At 37.2% G+C, this 19359-nt stretch overlaps 3 protein-coding genes across 13 annotated transcripts in view; 2 read left to right on the forward strand and 1 right to left on the reverse strand.

The window, feature by feature from the left end:
- The first annotated feature begins 425 nt into the window (after positions 1-425).
- setd4 (SET domain containing 4) lies at positions 426-5044 on the forward strand. 2 transcript variants are annotated; one of them, XM_055204616.2, is made up of 10 exons: positions 442-685; positions 775-870; positions 948-985; positions 1180-1268; positions 1353-1782; positions 1894-2068; positions 2352-2433; positions 4116-4196; positions 4475-4598; positions 4691-5044. In XM_055204616.2, the coding sequence occupies exons 1-10, from the start codon at positions 607-609 to the stop codon at positions 4820-4822; spliced, it is 1326 nt and encodes a 441-aa protein (XP_055060591.2). In that variant the 5' UTR covers positions 442-606; the 3' UTR covers positions 4823-5044. The 2 variants fall into 2 exon arrangements, with proteins under 2 accessions (XP_055060592.2, XP_055060591.2); XM_055204617.2 differs by lacking the exon at positions 4116-4196 and having other exon boundaries at positions 426-685.
- A 2133-nt stretch (positions 5045-7177) lies between these two features.
- Positions 7178-15798, reverse strand: cryzl1 (crystallin, zeta (quinone reductase)-like 1). 2 transcript variants are annotated; one of them, XM_055204618.2, is made up of 13 exons: positions 15529-15798; positions 15340-15413; positions 15116-15193; positions 14917-14989; positions 14794-14838; positions 14643-14711; positions 11800-11933; positions 11576-11687; positions 10703-10801; positions 10500-10612; positions 9794-9899; positions 7699-7744; positions 7178-7560 (listed from the first exon to the last, which is right to left on the reverse strand). In XM_055204618.2, the coding sequence occupies exons 2-13, from the start codon at positions 15400-15402 to the stop codon at positions 7461-7463; spliced, it is 1038 nt and encodes a 345-aa protein (XP_055060593.1). In that variant the 5' UTR covers positions 15403-15413; positions 15529-15798; the 3' UTR covers positions 7178-7460. The 2 variants fall into 2 exon arrangements, with proteins under 2 accessions (XP_055060593.1, XP_055060594.1); XM_055204619.2 differs by having other exon boundaries at positions 15735-15759.
- A 1923-nt stretch (positions 15799-17721) lies between these two features.
- itsn1 (intersectin 1 (SH3 domain protein)) overlaps positions 17722-19359 on the forward strand; it is a 68497-nt gene continuing 66859 nt past the window's right edge. For 8 of the 9 annotated variants that reach the window (XM_055204602.2, XM_055204603.2, XM_055204605.2 and 5 more), the window contains exon 1: positions 17722-17913. The gene's annotated coding sequence lies outside the window, so the exon portion shown is untranslated. Of the gene's footprint in view, positions 17914-18002; positions 18026-19359 lie in introns of those variants that run through there. The other variant, XM_073861155.1, reaches the window with a different exon arrangement.

The raw sequence follows: 19359 nt of genomic DNA on the forward strand, positions 1-19359 counted from the left end.
TTTATTTTTTGTAAAAATATTGATACAGTATCAGACAATCTTGGATGACATAAATACAATAAGTATAAAGCAGGGAAGAAAGGCAACCATTTGAAAACAAAGAAAAAGCAAAAAAATAAAATAAAAACAGAGGTAATAAGCGACTTATGTAACATTCGTCAAATCATTATACAAATTCAAAAATGTGACACTTTTATAATTAAATAATTAAGGTTACAAAGAAAATTGTTACATTTGGGAACTTTACATTTACATTTATGAATATAATATTTTGCCATTAAAATTTTTACACGTACACCGATTGGTTGGCATACCGTGACGTTAATAAGACGGAAGTACGTTGATACGAAAGGCGTGTCCGACTTAACACTGGTTGTGCAGACTGTCGGTTTATGACACTATAGTACCGCGAGAGCGGTTTGAAAGCGTTGTTTTCGTGTCAATCTCGCGCTACAGTGAGGTCATTCATCAAATTGATTTGTGCACTAGCGCAGATTCACCTAAATTCGAACATGCGTGTGCCCTCGTGGCTGTTTATGTTCATTAATTTACTGTAGTTTATAATGACATTATTCACGATACAAGTTTCGAGTGCTGCGTTTTAGTATGGACAAACACGGGCGACGTTGTGGTAGAAGAGCAAGGAGCAAAAGACGACGAAAAAAACGCGATAATGTCCCACAAGGTACTGTTTCTGTTTATATGAGAATGTGATTGTTTATATTAATAAGACGCGTGTAAACGTTTAATTTGCGATTTGCTCCTGTAACTTAGTTACGCTTTCTCACGAGGCTCAGTTTGTTCATTTGAGGAAATGGCTGAATGAAAGAGGGTTTACTTCTCAGTCTCTCATCCCTGTCACCTTCCATGGTAAGTGCCTGTTATAAGTGTTTACAATGTACATTTGGGAACATAAGTAGTAACCTAACAAAATGTTTTCTCCTCAGATACGGGACGGGGGCTTATGTCTACTCGCGCTATCAAGGTAACAGTTAATATCAAAGTACTTTACACAAATAAATGTCTCTCCCTCATTTGTAAGCCTCTCTGGATAAAAGCTTCTGCTAAATGAATAAATGTAATGTAATTACCTTGCATTAATTTAAGGGTTATTATTTTAGTTATTTTTGGTAATATAGTTCTATAACGTATAATGAATCTGTTTTACTACCATTGAAGGCTAATGGCAAGGTGATTTCCTTACCTGAGAGCTGCTTACTGACCACCAGCACAGTGCTTAGAAGTTACATGGGGGATTATATAAAAAGGTATTGAATTTACCACATACTAACACATTTAATCAAACATTTTTTGTTACTTAATCACTTGAATTTCACTCTTTGTGCTTCCAGTATGCAGCCGCCGATATCTCCTCTCCTGGCTCTTTGTTGTTTCCTCATTGCTGAGAGACATTTTGGAGATGCATCAGACTGGAGTCCATACATTAATATCCTTCCAAAGACATACACGTGCCCTGTGTACTTCCCCGATGACATCATTGACCTCCTGCCTGGGAGTCTCCGGAAAAAAGCAGCAGAGCAGAAAGAAAAATTTCAGGATCTCTATTCCTCCTCGCTTACGTTTTTCCGTTCCCTCCAGCCACTCTTTAGCCAGCCCGCAGAGAAGCTGTTTACCCAGGATGCACTGCGGTGGGCTTGGTGCAGCGTAAACACTCGTACGGTGTATATGGAGCATTATCAGAGTAACTGTCTTTCCCAGGAGAAGGATGTCTGTGCGCTCGCGCCGTACCTTGACCTGTTGAACCACTGTCCTAATGTCCAAGTAAGAGCATAGACTTCAAAAAGCAGTCATGCTACGCTGTATTTATTCATAATTGAAAGAATTATGTTTTTTTAATTGATGAAGGCGTGCTATTGTATACTTTGTTTACAGGTTGAAGCCGGCTTTAATAAAGAAACCCGCTGCTATGAGATTAAAAGTGTTAAAGGCTGTAAAAAGTTCCAGCAGGCGTTCATCAACTACGGACCTCATGACAACCATAAACTGCTTTTGGAATATGGCTTTGTCGCTCCTGATAATCCCCAAAGTGTAGTATATGTTGATTTAGGTGAGAAATATGCATATTAAATATATTAAACTAAAGTCTCATCATCTAATAATGAAATTAGGAGCATCAAAGTTTATTTTCAATCATTGATTTCAATCTTTGACATGACCTTACTCAGTCAATATTAAAGATATCAAGGTAATATTTTCACAGCGTTATGTAGGATAATTTTATGTAGAAAACACAAATCACAAAAAAATCTGGATTGGGTTAAAAATGTGGACAAATATGTAAATATATTTATTCAAAGTCACATCAATCGTCTGTGTGCTGTATTTTTCAGAAATTCTACAATTGTGCTTTGATAAAAGAGACAAACAGCTAACACAGAAACTACTGTACCTAAAGGACAATGATTTTTTAAGGTGAGTTAGTTAGATATTTTAAAAACAGACTTTTATTCATTCATTCATTCATTACAAGTATGCTGGCAGTAAGATGCAGTGTCTCATGATGTCTGGGAAATTAAAGGTGCAACTTTTAAAAGGATCTCTTGACAGAAATGCAATATAAAGTACAAAACTATATTATCAGTGGTGTATGAAGACCTTACATATTGAACTGTATTGTTTTTTATTACCTTAGAATGAGACGTTTTTATCTACATACACCGCGGGTCTCCTTACTTGAAAGTTGCCGTTATTTTTCTATAGTAGCCCTTAACAGACAAACTGTTCTATAGAGCACGTTTCATCCCCATGTTGTTTCAGACGACAACATGTTTGCGGCAGCTTCCGTATGCATTTTGAAATTGAGGGGTGAACTGTGGACTAGAGGTCTTCATAGGCCCACTTATGCTGCGTTCCAGGCAGGTTTTTGAGCCCGTAAATTACGACTTCAAATACACGCTCTGAACTGGGAGTACCTGGCAACCTGTAACCCGTGTTTTTTGACCCTTCTACACATGAAAGTGCACTGGAACGGCAGTCAAACCCGTGACTTCCCACCCGTGAACTCGTACTAGATCGATGTACTCCCAGTTCAAAGTCGTGAGTCGTGGTTTTGAAGTTGAGATTTATGGGTTACAGGTTGCCTGGAACTCAGCATTAGATCCGAAAATCCGAGGTCGGAACCCGAACGGGTATAATAATAGCGGAATCACGTAATTTAAAATGAATGTGTTGTGTGTGTTTGCGCATTGAGTCCTTTTCCAACCCTCCTTCTGTTTGCCAAGAGCGTTTGTGATATCGTGTGGCTGGCAGTAGGTTAATTTTTGGGTCTAATTTTCTCGGGTTTGTCTCGGGTCGGGTCTTTCTTAAAAAAAAAGATTCATGCACGTCTGTTTTGGGTAAAAAATTTCGGACTTGAAAAGACCTCTACTGTGGACTGATGCCGCTAAAAACTCACACTGTACCTTTAAAGGAAAACACCACTGTTTTAAAATTTTTTACTATGTTCTTACCTCAACTCAGACGAATTAATACACACCCACCCTTCCTCAATGCGTGCACTTGATCTTTGTACAGCGTGTCGTGAATGTGTTGGCATTTGGCCTGGCCCCGTTCATTCCTTGGGATCCAGGCGGGGATGAATTTGGAGGCCACCAAACACTTCCATGTTTTCCATATTTAAAGACAGCAATTCGACCTTAGCGCGCAGTTACATCATCACTCCTGTCTACTTCCCCTCTCGCTCAAACATCCATTAATATTACTGCGTCCGAGGTCGAAGTGCTGCAAAGTGCTCTTCCGCCATACAATATAGTTCTCATTTTTTATCCGCTTAAAAAATCGCCACGTTTTATTTTGTGCCATCATACTTACTCGTGCAAATACTCATGTAAATAGGGAAAACATGGAAGTGTTTGGTGGCTTCTAAATTCATCCCTGTTTGGATCCTAAGGAATGAATGGGGCTAGGCTAAATGCTAACACATTCACAACGCACTGTACAAACATCAAGTGCACCCATTGAAAAAAGATGGGTATGTATTAACTCGTCTAAGTTGAGGTAAGAACATAGTAAAATATTGAAAAATTGTTTTTCTTTAACTAAGAAATTGTTCTTATATGTTGATATAAGTAACATTGTTACTTACTCTTCAACAGTAATTTGACCTTCAGTATGGACAGCCCTTCCTGGCGACTGATGACTGCATTAAGACTTCTGTCTTTAAAACCAGAGCAATAGTGAGATCATCATTTGCATCAAATTTGATGATGAGTGTCTGATAATGCAAAGTTCATGGTGTCCAGTTCCTTTTTTTTTTTTAAAGCAAAATGTCAGTGGTCCTTGCCCACATTAAACTGGCCCCACCACCATGTTAGAAAGTTCGAAATATTTCCCCATTTTATTATATGGCACTCAAAAAGCTTGATAACTCAGAAAAATAACAATAAAAAGTCACATTTCTTGTCACTTGTATGCATTTACAATTTCAACTGAATGTTCATGTTGTTCTTCGCAGTGCGAGTTGGAAAAATGTCCTCTTGGGGGCATCAGTGAGCCAGGAGCAGGAAGATTGGTGCATTAACTGTGCCCTAAAGCTTTGCAATAACCTCATTGAAGACAGTGTCAATGCACTAGAGAGGGTGAGTCTAATTAAAATCCATTCAATCTTAATTTTCCCTATTTAATTAAAGATATGAAACTCCTTACAGCCCAAGTCTTTTCATTTGGACAGCTATCTCAGCTCAAAGAGGATACGGACCCGTCTCGCCTCGAGCAACTGTGTGTGGTGGAGAGCCTGAGACAAGAGGAGCAAAGGATTCTGGAACACACACGAGTGCTTCTACAAAACCTCCAGAGACAATAGTCACTGTGGTAACAGTAGGGCACTTTGAACATTGAGAAGCAAGAAGCTTCATGCTGCCAAAATGTTAAAGCAAGCCAAGACTGAGTAAGGAGCCAGCAGATACGACTGACAGTCTTTAACCCAATCCTATCCAGAACTACAGCAGACATAATATATTTGAAACATATCTGATAAATATTGTTCTTTCAAGCTCATATTAAAGAATTTTGCTGCCTTTCTAAATACTATAAAAGTACATGACAGCATTGTTTATTACACTAGTCAATATTTGAAGTGGATTAAAAAAGCTCTCAACTTTTGTGATCCACTTCAGATGTTGACTAGTATAGATTAAATATTAAATAAATAATGCATTCCTTAAGTACACAGCAAAATGCAGTATTCAACAAGTAATGTCATTATTCAACAGTATATATATATATATATATATATAAACTCTAACCATCTGCCACATATGCTAACTGTTTCTGATATGCAAATGTCTAAATGCGCTTTGGGAATTACGCTGGAGGGGATGATTTTAATAATATGGTTTCAGAAGATTTAAAATACAAAGCCTGCATGGACACATTTTTGTGGTAATGCTAAATGGACCACAGTACTGAATTAATCAGCATGAACAAATATTTTTCTTCCGAACATCAGTCTGACAGATGGAAAATATGCATGCGGACAGTGAAGACCTAACAAAAAGTCTCTTTGCGGAGCGTTTGGAAGGAGACCGGCAATAATCAAATGCATTCTTTAGACTGATTCAGCATTATCTATTCTTTCTATACAGAGCAAACCCTAATAATGGGCAAGAGAAACAGGATCAGATTGTGCTGTTAATAATCCACTGGGAATGCTAGAAAAGGGAAAATCTTATCTAAATTAATTTTTAAGGGGGAGGTCTGAAGTGATTTCATGCATTCACGCACACGCCAACCAATAGCTGACACGAAAACAATGTCACCAAAAAGTGTGGTGTTGTCTGTGAGGGAAATTTAAAGGCGGAGTCAATGATGTTTGAAAGCCAATGTTGATATTTGAAATCACCTAAACAAACACGCCCCTACCCCAATAGAATCTGGACCTTCGGTTGATAGACCCGCCCCACACATACCCAACCCGGCATTTGATTTGATTTGATTGGCTATAAGTGTGTTTTGGTAGTCGGCCCGTCTCCTTTTCCAAACCGTTTTTCAAACATCGTGGACTCCACCTTTAAGCTTGTTCAGTTTCCCAAAGAACCCAGCAGGGATAGTAGCGGAGATGTGCAAGTGTGTTTGTTTAAAGCTGGAGTTTGTTGAAATGGGGCGGTCTCAACCGGGTCATGAGTTGCAGGCGGTAAGTAAAACTGCATCAAATGTGTGTTTTGTTGGCAATCGGCACACAAGTGCTTATGATTCACTACATTAGTGTCGTTTACATTATAAGTTATCCAGAGATAGTGGGATAATGTTTTTTGTGTGTTGCTTGCTCGTGACTCGCTCAGCCCTCGGTACGCCTACAGGAGGTTGGGTATATTCGGAAAGAATCAGTACTGATCTTTCTTTTATAAATCTGATAAAACTTAAAGCTCACATAACACACGCTGTTTCTGCATTTCTGATGTTAATCTGGAGTACCTGCAGAATAGTATTACATCCTTTATATCTCTGAAGAGTCTTTAGTTTAATCAGATTTATAAAAGAAAGATTAGCTTTACAGATTCTTTCCGATAACGTACGAATAAATGAAGTAGGAGGAGTTACTACCGTGGGAGGAGCAAGTACGGCACTGTTTAACTTATGATTCACTTCATGTTCGTGTCATTTATATAATATGCACGCGCCTATTTCCAACACAGAAGTCTTACTTACCGCATGCAACTCATGACCCGGTTGGGACTTTTCAATGAAATCCAGCGCATCAAACACACACGCAAAACCGGATAATAAACTATATCCATTGTTTCCATAAGGCTGGCTTTCTTCTCCTTACATCCAAAAACACACTTCTTCTTTCGTGCCATTGTTAAGTTTTGAAATTAAACAAAGCTGTCGCGTGATGTGATGTTTGTAAGTTCTAGCGTCTCCCGCTGATTGACGTGTGGGCGGTGTTTTCCAGGGGAAGTCAGCTGGACCCATAATCGAAAAAAACTTTCCGAAACTTGTACGAACCCTGGCGAAGTGCATTCGGCACAGAAATACTCTGTAACACGACCTGCTTTTTGACACTTTGCCTACGTTTAGCATGAGGAAACAACTCTATAACTGTGTTAATAAGTCAGAATGCATGAAATACCATTAAACCCCCCTTTAATACTCTTTGTATATATAAGGGATGTAATACTACTCTATAGGTACTCAAGATTATCATGAGATAAGCAGAAACAGTTACGTGAGCTTTAATAATGTAAATAATTTCATGTGTTCGCTACAGCGTGTTTATTTTGCTTTTTAGTGCAAATATTTTTTTTAGCTTTGTAATGCATTTTTTTTCTTTGTTTGTAAATGAACTTTAATTAAATTAAGGACTGAAAGTGTTTTATACCAACAATAATTCCACTGGCAACTTTAAAATGAAAAAAAAAACACATTTACTTGAGATTTACAACATCAATATCGGGTACAGTAAAATTGCCATAAATATGGAAATGTTTTTGGAGACTTCTTCAGAGCTTGACAACTATCCTTTTCCTGGCTTGCTTTTTCTGAACCATTTCCATGGAGACAGTAGCTTCATATAGCGGTACAGGGTCCTCCATCTGTGGCCTGCACAGAGATACACAACAATCATACAACTAAGCTGACTTGACTCTCTTGAACACAGAAAGCTTAATTTTTAACATTTCTAATTAGATTCTCATAAATAACATCAATGTTTTTCTCTTGTTTGTTCTTCATGCTCACCTAAATGTTCCCATGGAAAGCTTCTCCACCACATCTTTCATTATATCTGAGAGCGAGCAGAGTCAAGGCAAATAACCCAGTTACAGGCAGGAAGGAATGCATCTTGTACGTTGTTAACAAGGTCGTTCCAATAGCCGGAAGATGGTAGGAAAAATCCCTTAGGTCCCAAACATACCATGCTTTTGTAAATTAGCCATATGCACACTGACAAACCCATTGACCTCATTGCAATATACAGTGACTTCAGATAAACAACACATTTCTTTTGTCTTGTGTTCAGCATTAGTGTTTTGTTGTATTTATGTTTCTCAAGGTACAGCTTCTGTAGCGCAACTGGTACTGCACTAATATAGCATCATGGGTTCAATTCCTGATAATGGCGTGGGCTGCAGGTCACTTTGGAGTAAAGTGTACGTCAAATGCATGTATTAAAAGGATAGTTCACCCACATTTTTTTATCCCTTATCAATTTCTTTATTCTGCTGAACACAATCAAGATATAATAAAAATAAATAAATCAAACTAGCAGGGTTCCCGCACCTTAATTAACTTTAAATTCAAGGACTTTCCAGGTCCAATACCCTCAAATTCACAAATGGGGACACATTTCAAGTGAGAGCAAGGTTACATCGTGTTACCTTTTAAGATAAATTGTTACAGTTCCCTTTTGAGGGAACTCACGCTGCGTCACTGCGGTGACACTTTGGGGACGCTTCCAGGGATAAGTGCGTCTGAATGTGTATATCAAATTCAACCAATGGTGAGGCTTAACGACAAAGACAGAGTGACGTGAGAGCCAGGAAGTATATCGCTATCTGAAATATTGCCAAAGACGGCGTTACAGGGACGCAAGAAGTATGGCAAGAGAGACGCAGCGTCTCGTTCCCTTCTCAGGGAACAACAGTTACATACGTAACCCAAGACGTTTTCATTTGTCAAACACAACTATGCAAAAAAGCATTTTGGTATGAATCAACATTCGCATACAGAAAATAAAAGCTTTTAAAGTGAACAGTTTAGTACGTGTGCTTAAAAAGTCTATTTTTTTTCAGAAAACTTCTTACATAAAATAGATTCAAGCACTTTCAATGACCTGTCTCTATGCATGTATATTTTCAAAAACTTCCCAGGGCCTTGATTTTTTTTTCCCAGATTCAGAAACTTTCAAGGACCCGTGGGAACCCTGAACTAGGGTTGCATAACGATTAATCGCGATTAATTTAATTAGCAGAATAAAGGTTTTTGTTTACATCATATATGTGTGTGTGTACTGTGTGTAATATCTTTGTATAAATAACTACACACACATGCATGTATATATTTAAGAAATGTTTACATGTGTATATTTTATAATACTTAATAAATAAATATATATTTTTTCTAGGGCTGTCAAAAGATTAATCGCGATTAATCGCATCCAAAATAAAAGTTTGTGTTTACATAACATGTGTGTGTGTACTGTGTGTAAATATATATATATAAATACACACACATTCATGTATATATTTAAGAAATATTTCCATTTATATACTGTATATACATTTATATAATTTATATTATATAGAAATATAAACATTTTATATATAAATATAACTAATTTTTCTTAAATATATTCATGATTGTGTGTGTTTTTATATATAAATAAAAATTATACACAGTACACACACATATGTTATGTAAACACAAACTTTTATTTTGGATTGGATTAATCGTGATTAATCTTTTGACAGCCCTAATTTTTTCTAAAAATGATACATGCATGTGTGCATATTATATATACATAATTATTTTTTACAGTTCACACAAATATATGATGTAACCCAAAATCTTTATTCTGAAATAGATTAATCGCGATTAATCATTATGCAACACTAGATCAAACAGATCTGGGGCACCATTGACTTCCACAGTAGGAAAAATACTGTGAAAGTCAATGGTGCCCCAGATATCCTTGGTTACAAACATTTTTCAAAATGTCTTAATTTGTGTTCAGCAGAAAAAAGCAATTTACACAAATTTAGAACAACTTGAAGGTGAGTAAATTTTCATTTATGTGTAGTCCATGTTAAAGCTTGAGGTTTATAGTAAAGGATACGAAGATATCTGCCCTGCTTGGATCGAGATGCTGTCCACACCTCTTCATTGAGGAATGAGAGAGACGCCGCCTTCATAAACATAATGTGGCTGTCTGGAGGGTCCATCTTAATAAAAATTATTTAATCACAGTTTATAACTCTTATCTTTATTCGCATTGAATATACACTGCCAGTCCAAATAAAAGTCACACACTTTAATATTTTGTTCGACCGCCTTTAGCTTTGATTACGGCATGCATTCGCCACAACATTTGTTCCCGTCCAGAGTTGCATATATTTTTCAACAAGATCTCTTATTGATGATGGGAGAGTCGGTTTGCTGCGCAAAGCCTTCTCCGGCACATCCCAAGATTCTAAATGGGGTTAAGGTTTAGACTCTGTGGTGGCCAATCCATTTGTGAAAATGATGTCTCATGCTTTCTGAACCACTTTTTCACAATTTGAGCCAGAGGATTCCTGGCATTGTCATCAGGAAGAAAAATCCATTGATGGAATAACCTGGCCATTCAGTATATTCAGGAAGTCAGCTGACCTCATTTTTTGGGCATATAACGTTACTGCACCTAGACCTGACTAACTGCAACCACCAGGGAGGCTCTTACCTATTTGCTTAGTTAAATCCAGGTGGTAACTTCTATTTTTGGACGGGCAGCGTATACATATATTTTGCATATTAATTAGAAAGACTTTGGAGGAGACACTCACCTGTAAGTTTTGTTCTGTGGTAACCCAATGACCTCCAACTGACAGAAGTGTAATGATGTCGTGTTTATGCGGGAGATGCTTCTGCGCTTCAGCTTCCTCCTCAAACATTTTCACTATTCATAAGATTCACAATTACAGACAGCTCAGAACAACAGTGCTCATCCCAAAACACTAAAATCTAAACATCTAAAGCGATTCCAAACCTCCTGAGTCAACGATGATGTCCACTCCAAGTCCCCCTGTCTCCTCAAGACACGAATCCACAAAGTCATCCTTCGGGTCCCACACTCTGATCACTCGTGCTGAAGGTAGACAGCGATTTGTATATTTAATCAGTTTGTGTTCCCTGGCATCAAACCCATGACGCTGCTGTTGGTCATGCCATGCATTCGAGGTCTTCTTGGGTCCAATGAAATGTACCCAACTTGAAATGACCCAAATCATGTTTAACCCGAACCCGATGTGCATAAATTTTTTTTTTTTTTAAGAAAGACCCGACCCAAAACGAACCCATGAAAATTAGAACCGAGTCCAACCATAAATGGCACAGACGTGTGCAGTCTGCATCTCCGAACGCATCAGTCAGACAGAAAGAAACCCCCTTTGCCTCGCATCCAATTTGGCCCGCTGCTCCATTTATTTAATTTGTTATCTGACGACGACACCAAGATAACTGCTAAAATGTGCTATAAAAATTGATTGACAGGTCTGTTCCAACGAAAATTAACCTACCGCCAGCCACACAATGTCGCAAGCGCTCTTGGCAAACAGATGAGGGGTTCAAAAACACGCATGATAGTTTGGGACGTCTCGGGTCCGTTCAGCAAAAACACATTCATTTTAAATTGCCTGATGCGCTATTAGTATACCCGACTCGTGTCCGAGGCACACATGAAACTTTTAGACACGAACCTGCTTGGGTCTCGGGTCGGACCTCAGGTTTTCGAATCTAAGTGGACCTGTGAAGACCTCTACCATTTATGCAGCATCTATGTACACACAAAAACTTGACCCCTCATGGGAAAAAAATATCCTCCCTGCCATTCCCTTCCAAAATGTTTTAGTTAAATGCTCACCCACACTCGGCCTGAACTCCTCCAAAAACTTCTGGTCTTCGGGAGACAAAGCTGTAGCGATGACTTTTACACCATGATAGTGGGCGAGCTGAATGGCCAAAACTCCAAAGGGCTGCATACACACAATACAGAAAGTTGCATGCATTAAATCCGATGCTTAAATCATACCTTTCTTATCAATGGTTATTTATGAATAAGGATTGACATTTAAAAAAAAAACCTACACTTGCACCATCTAGCACGAGTACAGTTTGACCCACAGCCATCCGAGCCAGTGTATGGAGAGCCGTGTAGGCCCTGACACCGTCTTTCATTACCGCTGCGGCTTCAAACCAACTCACTTTCGCTGGCTTCTGAACTGTTATTTAAAGAGATGCATATGAAATAGAAAACAATGCTTAAAATAATCAAACCATCAACATGGAAATGTGTAAACTGAACCAAATTAGGGTTTTTAAAGTGATCCGAATGTTAAAGTTACCCCATGATTTACTCATCCTCAAGGAATTCGAGATACATATGTCAATTATCTTTCAGACGAACACATTTGGAGTTATTTTAGTAAATGTCCTTGCTCTTCCATGTTTTATAATGGTAGGAAACGGGCATCAGGGAACAACTTCTGACTTTAAACCCCAAAAAAGTGCATTCATACTTAATAACAAAAATAATCCACACTGCTCCATAAAGGTCTTCTGCAGGTAATCAAAGAAAAAATCCATATTTCAAACTTTATAAACTTATAAAACTAGCTTACGGTAACGACTCCATCTTGGACTCATGCCATTCACAAGAGAGTTTTAACGTAGTGAGCATTCACTGCCATGGGTACGTTGCACAGTGAGTCGTTAATCGCACGTCCAATATACCATTATTACCGGAACCTAGTTATTACAGTTTATACTCATTTTCTGCTGAAATTCTCATTACCGCAATGTGTCCGGCTGTGTTTGAACATGCGTTATGTTGTCATTTAATCAAATTAACACAAAAATATTAAGAAAAAAAATAAATGGATGTTTTGCTAGACTACTTTAGATGACAAAAAAAATATTTACTGAATATTCATGTATAATAATAATGAAGAAAAATTAGGAAAATGATGTGTCCATGCCTGATGTTCTCAACCTCCGCACAACTTTTTGAGCAGAGATTAAGCACACATACAGAATTTTAATAAAGTTTGATTTTGAGTGACCAAGCACATGGACCAGTTACTTCAAGATGGCTACCAGGTAAGATCATTTTTTTACAGTTAATTTGAAATATTGTCTTGTCAGAATGCTTACACGACATTTTGATTATCATTACCGCAACAGATGCTTATTAAATGTTAATTTAATTAATAGAAGCATAATACTTTGATTTTAAATGCATGTGCAGAATCTCCAAATTATGTTCTTTCAGGTTTGTCATGTCATTTTGAAAATATGTCAGTGTTGATGTTTTCTGACTGTTGCGGTAATGAGATTCTTTAGGACTAATTTTTTAAATTATGTTACAAAAAGTGTTAAATGATAAGTAAAAGTTTTTAAATTAATGTTCCCATTTACTCCAGACTTTGTTTTTCAATGTCTGGTGGGGAAAAAAGTAAATTTAAGCAATTTTTACATTTTCATGCTTGACATGTTTAAAACCAAGTTTTCGTGAGAATCACCCACTTCTGTCAAGGATAAATGCACTTTAAAGTGAGATTTAAAGTCAGAAGTTGTTCCCTGATCCCCGTTTTCTACTGTTATAAAGTGTGGAAGAGCAAGGACATTTACTAGAATAACTCGGATTGTGTTCGTCTGAAAGATGATGGACATGTTTATCTCAGATTGCTTCAGGGTGAGTAATTCATGGGGTAATTTTGATTTTTGGCTGGAGTTTCGCTTTAACTCTTTCCCCGCCATTGACAAGGTAAACTCATCAATTTAGAGAAACCGCTTCCCTAATTTTCCTTAAGCTTTTGTGAAAATCATACAAAATGCTAGCGCTGGCTGGCAACTTAAAAAAAAAATACTAGTGGGAAAAGAGTTAATAGCACTTAATGTGAATATGGTACACAAAGGGGCAGTTTTCCAGGACAGGGCTTATCCTAGTCCCAGACAAAAACGCATGTTTGAGCTGCCTAATTTATAAACACCTTGTGGTATAAAATGTCAAGGTACTGATGTATCTTCACATATATCAGTGCCATTATTTTGTCTCAATATGCATACCAGTAACGTTTTTTGTAAGTTATGTTTGAAAAAACTACTTTAATGTCCTAACGGGGCGATTTTCCTAGAAAGGGTTTAAATTAATCCAGGACTATATGCCTTACTTATAATAAAACAATTAAGTAGTTTTTACAAACAAACTTTACAAAAACAATACAGGTGTACAATGACACAGATATATGTTAAGATATGTCAGTACTAGGGCTGTCACAATGATTGAATAGTCGTCTCATCATGATTGTTTGACCACATCGCAATGATTTTAGATCACCGCAATGATTGCACATCTTTCTAAAAAACACAAGGGGGAGCTGCAGCACCTGTATAAACAAGACAGTATCAGATGGCACTCCTTAACCAACATTACAACGTAATACATTGCAAAGCCATTCAATACATGTGTACTAATATAACCTTAGTATGATTGGCTACTATTTAAGGCTTGTTCTGGTATAGTCAGTTTATTTTTTATTTTCAGTTATTTTTTTAGACACTTTATTGTGTTTATTTCTTATGAGGAATTTTCAGTTTTTGAAAGATATATTTGTTTGTAAAACAAGCAACGAACCCATAATAATTCATTTGAAGCTAAATGTGCGACTTTGTTACTCATTCTGGCAGTTTTAAGTTATTTAATGTTTACTCCTATAAAATCAGGGTTTTAAACTTCACACATTTTGATAACATGGTTGCAAAAACTACAAACCTCATAGTTTTTATATATATTTTTTCTGTATTTAGCTTCACTTTTAGAAGTTGACGAAACAACAACAAATTTGTTGAAAGAGAATAAAAAGTTTTAGGAAAGTGCCGAATCATACACTCAAGTATGACCATTTGACCGGAAATAATATAAATTATACCTAAATTAAATTCATCAATAAGCACGACAGAACACAGGCCAGATAGCTCAGCATCCAGAGGGAGAATCCCTGCAAAACAAATTGCAAACGTTTATTTGATCAAACACAAAAACTAAAAAAAAAATGAGAGGGAATCAAATAAAGTTCTTACCAACAACCTCATCTTCTGGCTGGAAAAATTTAACTTTTGGTCCAACTGAAAAAAGATTAAGGATTACAGTCAACAGTAAATATAAATGTTAAAAACTTTAAATATATAAGAGGTCACGCAAACCTTGAAGAACAACTCCAGCGATCTCCCTTCCGACTGGGATCTGTTCTTTTCCAAGCTTTAAGTCCTCACATAGCTAAACAGAAAATATACAATATATATAGTTTCTTATTCATAGTTTCTTCATTTGTATCTATGTGATAAAAATCTGTATTCAAGTGAATAAGTTAAATAAGTGTTCATAAGATTTAAGTCAAAGTACCTTAAAATCAACTGGACTTAGGGCACAGCTTTTAACTTGAACTTTGACCTCATAGTTTCCAATGTTATTGGGTACATTCTGTAACAGATAACATGGATATCATCACACAAGTAGAAACAGGAAAATGCCCTGTGGATAAATGCTTATTTCAGATCTCGTTGGGCACATGTGGACATGTCCATGCATGAAAGAGAAAATAAAAAGCAGGTTTTCATTAGGTTTACCGTCTCTTGTAAGATAAACTTTACATCACCCTGATCTCCTGGTTTACAGTAAAGACCCTTCATGGCAAATGTTTCTGAAATCAGACCGAACAATAGTCATGATTAACGGTTTTATAATACTCATTGTAAAAAATGACACTTAGCATGACTGTAAGAACGATATAAAATATAATAATCTGCAATACAAACCGAACTTAATTGAACTCTTGTTTGTTAAACAAAATATAATATACAAATCACGCAGCAGTAAATGTTACTGTTGCATATTATCTTCTGAGCTACTCGTTCTCTTTCTCATTTAACGCTTCAATTCGTCAAATGCCTCAGTTAAAAGCGCTACAGATTTGTACTTTATATCCAAGTTGCATTATAATTTTAATGCAAAATTTAGCTACTGGCATGTAGTCGACTGTGGTAGTGTTTTGTTCATTTCCTGCACGTGACTCGTTCTGCGTGACGTGTACGGATAACAGAAAATAAACCACTAGAAAAGAATAGTGCGTTGGACTTCAGTCATCGTTGCGCAAACTGATCTGCCTGTGACATCAAAGTACCGCGATAGCTACGCCTTTGAATCGCTCTCGCGGTACTTTGATGTTATTTGGTCTGCGCCGATTATGTCTGCGCAGCGTCGCATAAAGTCGAACACGCCTAAAATCTCATTTACAGCATAATGTGTACGGGATTATGTTAGATTACCACTACATCTTTTGCTTATAGTAAAATAACTGATTAAATTTAAATATGATTCTATAACATTTAGCATTAATCCATATGGCCGTGTTTAGCATCCAGGGACTCCTGATTGTTTATTTTTAGTCCATGTCAAATATTGTTTAGGTGTAATGCAAAATGCTCCTAACATAAAACTTTTTTTATAGATTTTCTCTTAATACAATATAAATGAAATAAAAGATAATATTAATTAGCATATAATCTCTAGGAACATATACATATTCTCACTATAAATAGGCAAAATTAATGTTTATATTTTTTATCAGAATTTGACTGTATAAGGCAATACATAATTTTTTTATTTTTATGTTGTTAAAATATGAGATGTTTTAAAAAAAGGGTAGGCATTATAAGCAAGGGCTTCAGCCTACACCTGTTTCAGACTGAAGTTTATATGTTGTTGCTTGTTAGCTCAACTGTGTTGTTAGCTTAACTGTGTTGTCAGTTTGAAATAAATCATTCATTTATTCATTCACTATAAATGAAAATAAACCATTCACATATTTTGTGTTGTGGTTTCATGTGAAAGCATTTAACCATCAATGACAGGATATTAAATCTAATTGATTATCACAATTTGTTTTAAAATAAATAAATAATACTTTTAATAAATAATTAATTAATATGTTTTCTTTTGTGAATAGTAGGAAACTGTGCAATGTCCGAGCCATTTATTGCCCCCTAGAGGAATAAACCCCTATGGAAGCCCGTTTTCGCCACATAAGAAAAAATATGCTCTGGTAAATCATAAGGCTCATTTGAGATGAGCAAATTCTGCCCAGAATCGATCACCGGTGATCGCCACGATATGCATGCCGGTTAAAAGCGTCCGAGTTACGTCCGACTTTGATGTCACGCTGATGTGTGCCAAAAAACTTGCAATGGCAAGGCGGGCTTGTCAGATTCTCGAGTCTGGCATAGTTGCTCTCCACCGACTGCGTTGACGAAAAGACTTGCTGAATTAGTATTTCAGTTGCATCTATTTCAGTTGCATCTATTTTATCCGCGTTAAAATACGTGAACACGATCTTTGCCTCTGCTAATGTTGCCTATTATTATGAGATAAAATGTCGGATTTATTAAAGTTGACTTTTTATCTCATAATTTTGACTTTTCCCTGGTGAAAAAACAGCATACCAGCAAGACCAGCATATGTTGTGTTTTGGTGCTGGTTTGCTGATGACCACCAGCATAGACCAGCATAATTCCCATGCTGGTCCATGCTGATTTAGCTTGTGGTCATCAGCATACCAGCAAGACCAGCATATGTTGTGTTTTGGTAATGTTATGCTGGTGACCACCAGCTAAACCAGCATGGGAATTATGCTGATCTAAACTGTTTTTTTTTTAGCCGGGTTAAAGTCATCATTTCGATTTTTTTATTATAATTAATTTTAATTTAATTTTAATTTAAATTAATTTTTTCTATGTGGCGGAAATGGGCTTCCATAATAAACAACAATCATCAATTATCGCAACAATCATTATTTTCTAATGCAAAAAAAAACCTCTAGTTTTACTGTTTTTTAATTTATAGTTTGTATACTTGAAGTGTGTTTGTGGCAAACCAATTGACTTCGGCCGAATTGCGCCCCCTACCTAAAGTACTCGCGTCGACACGGACGCCTGCATGACGTCTGCACGTTTCATTTTTCCCTTCACTACTAGCGGAGCTGCACGGAGGAAGCGAGGAGCCAGCCCAGAAGGGGCAAAGAAATAAGCCTGGAATTTATCTCGCGCGTTAAACGAGACAAGAAGAGACCTCCGCCTTTCATTTCATATTCCTTCTGTTTATTCCACCACGGAGTGTATGAAATATGATGGGAACTGAACGATGAGGTAAGAGTGTTTGTGTGTCTCGGGCCGATTGTCCTTTTTTGACAGTGACTGCGGCCGCTGCTCGTGCGAATAATCTGTGGAATTTCAGCGCGCGCTTGGCGCGATTTATGAGGTAAATTCGCTCGTTCGTGCCAACGGTACTTTAACGGTTACATCACATCTATAACACTATTGTTTATAGGTTTATTACTGTAAAAATAAGGCCTATGTAAGCTCGCTCTTTCTTTAAAGATTGCAGGTAAAGCCTTGCTCTGATTTAGTGGTGTAGTTAGCACCCCGGCTAACGGCTGCTGGAGGGTTACCAGTGACAGGGACTTTAATACGGTACTGCGGCAATGTGGATTTCTGTGGCAACGATACGGTCAGTGATAGAGTGGATTATTTGGATGTTTGATGTGTTGTGGTAATGTATGCTAACTTATATGCAGAATGTAGTAACGGTAAGTTAGCCGTGTTGGTGAAAACATAGGCGAAGATATCCTGATGGGGCAGTTTTAACAGCAAGAGACTACTGCAGCTTATCATCACTACACATATGGGGCCACGCACACGTGCGATCTTTATCTTTAATCTCTACATATGAACCAATGCGCGTGTGTGGATGCTGGCCAGCATATCTTTCTATGAAGGTGAATAGGTTCTTGTGTGGTAGCCTAAATTTGTTGGCTTTGCATAAGTAGATGGATTTTACGATGTAGTCCTCGTGTTGTAAGGCATAAACACTGGGTCATGCTTTTATGAACAGCTGGAGTCGGGTTCGTCTCCTCATAAACCTGGCCAGGCCCTGGTTTATAGAGGCACTCCCTGATCACGGGTCTAAAGTGGAAAACCTGTTTTGACTGCAGCTTAGACCTTACAAGAAACACCCTTAAACTGTCACAGACTGGGTGTCTCAGCGAAATAAAAAATACGTTTTAATATTGGGAAAACCCATACAGATCTGAGCAGTGATCACTAATTTTAAGTTTCCATGAAATCAGAGTTGATATATTTTGGCTCCAAAACATTGACAAAATTCACATTTAAAACGAAACCTAATGGGGCGTACACACCAAACGCTAGTAGTTTACATACCGAACTGGCGCGGGGTGACGCGAATTGAGCAGCGCGATATATCGCATTTTCGCACAATATGCCTCAAACGCGTTTTCGTACAAGTTGAAAATATTCAACTCAAGAGAAAAATTCGCATAACACGAAGTTAAATCCCGCGAGTAATCTAGAGCGAGAAAAGCGATGCCTCGGGTTTGGCGTGTACTCTGCGTAGTCTTTCACTTTTGTCACTACTGATCAGTTACATTTTTTATGACATCATTCTGCACTTCTCATCGGATATATGAGATAAATTAAACTATTATTTACATTTATGCATTTTGGCTTTTTTCCAAAGCGACTTACAGTGGATTATTAGGTATACTTTTTATCCTAATGTTATCCTTATGTGCT

The sequence above is a fragment of the Misgurnus anguillicaudatus genome, chromosome 3 (assembly GCF_027580225.2).
Source record: "Misgurnus anguillicaudatus chromosome 3, ASM2758022v2, whole genome shotgun sequence".
Lineage (NCBI taxonomy): Eukaryota > Metazoa > Chordata > Actinopteri > Cypriniformes > Cobitidae > Misgurnus > Misgurnus anguillicaudatus.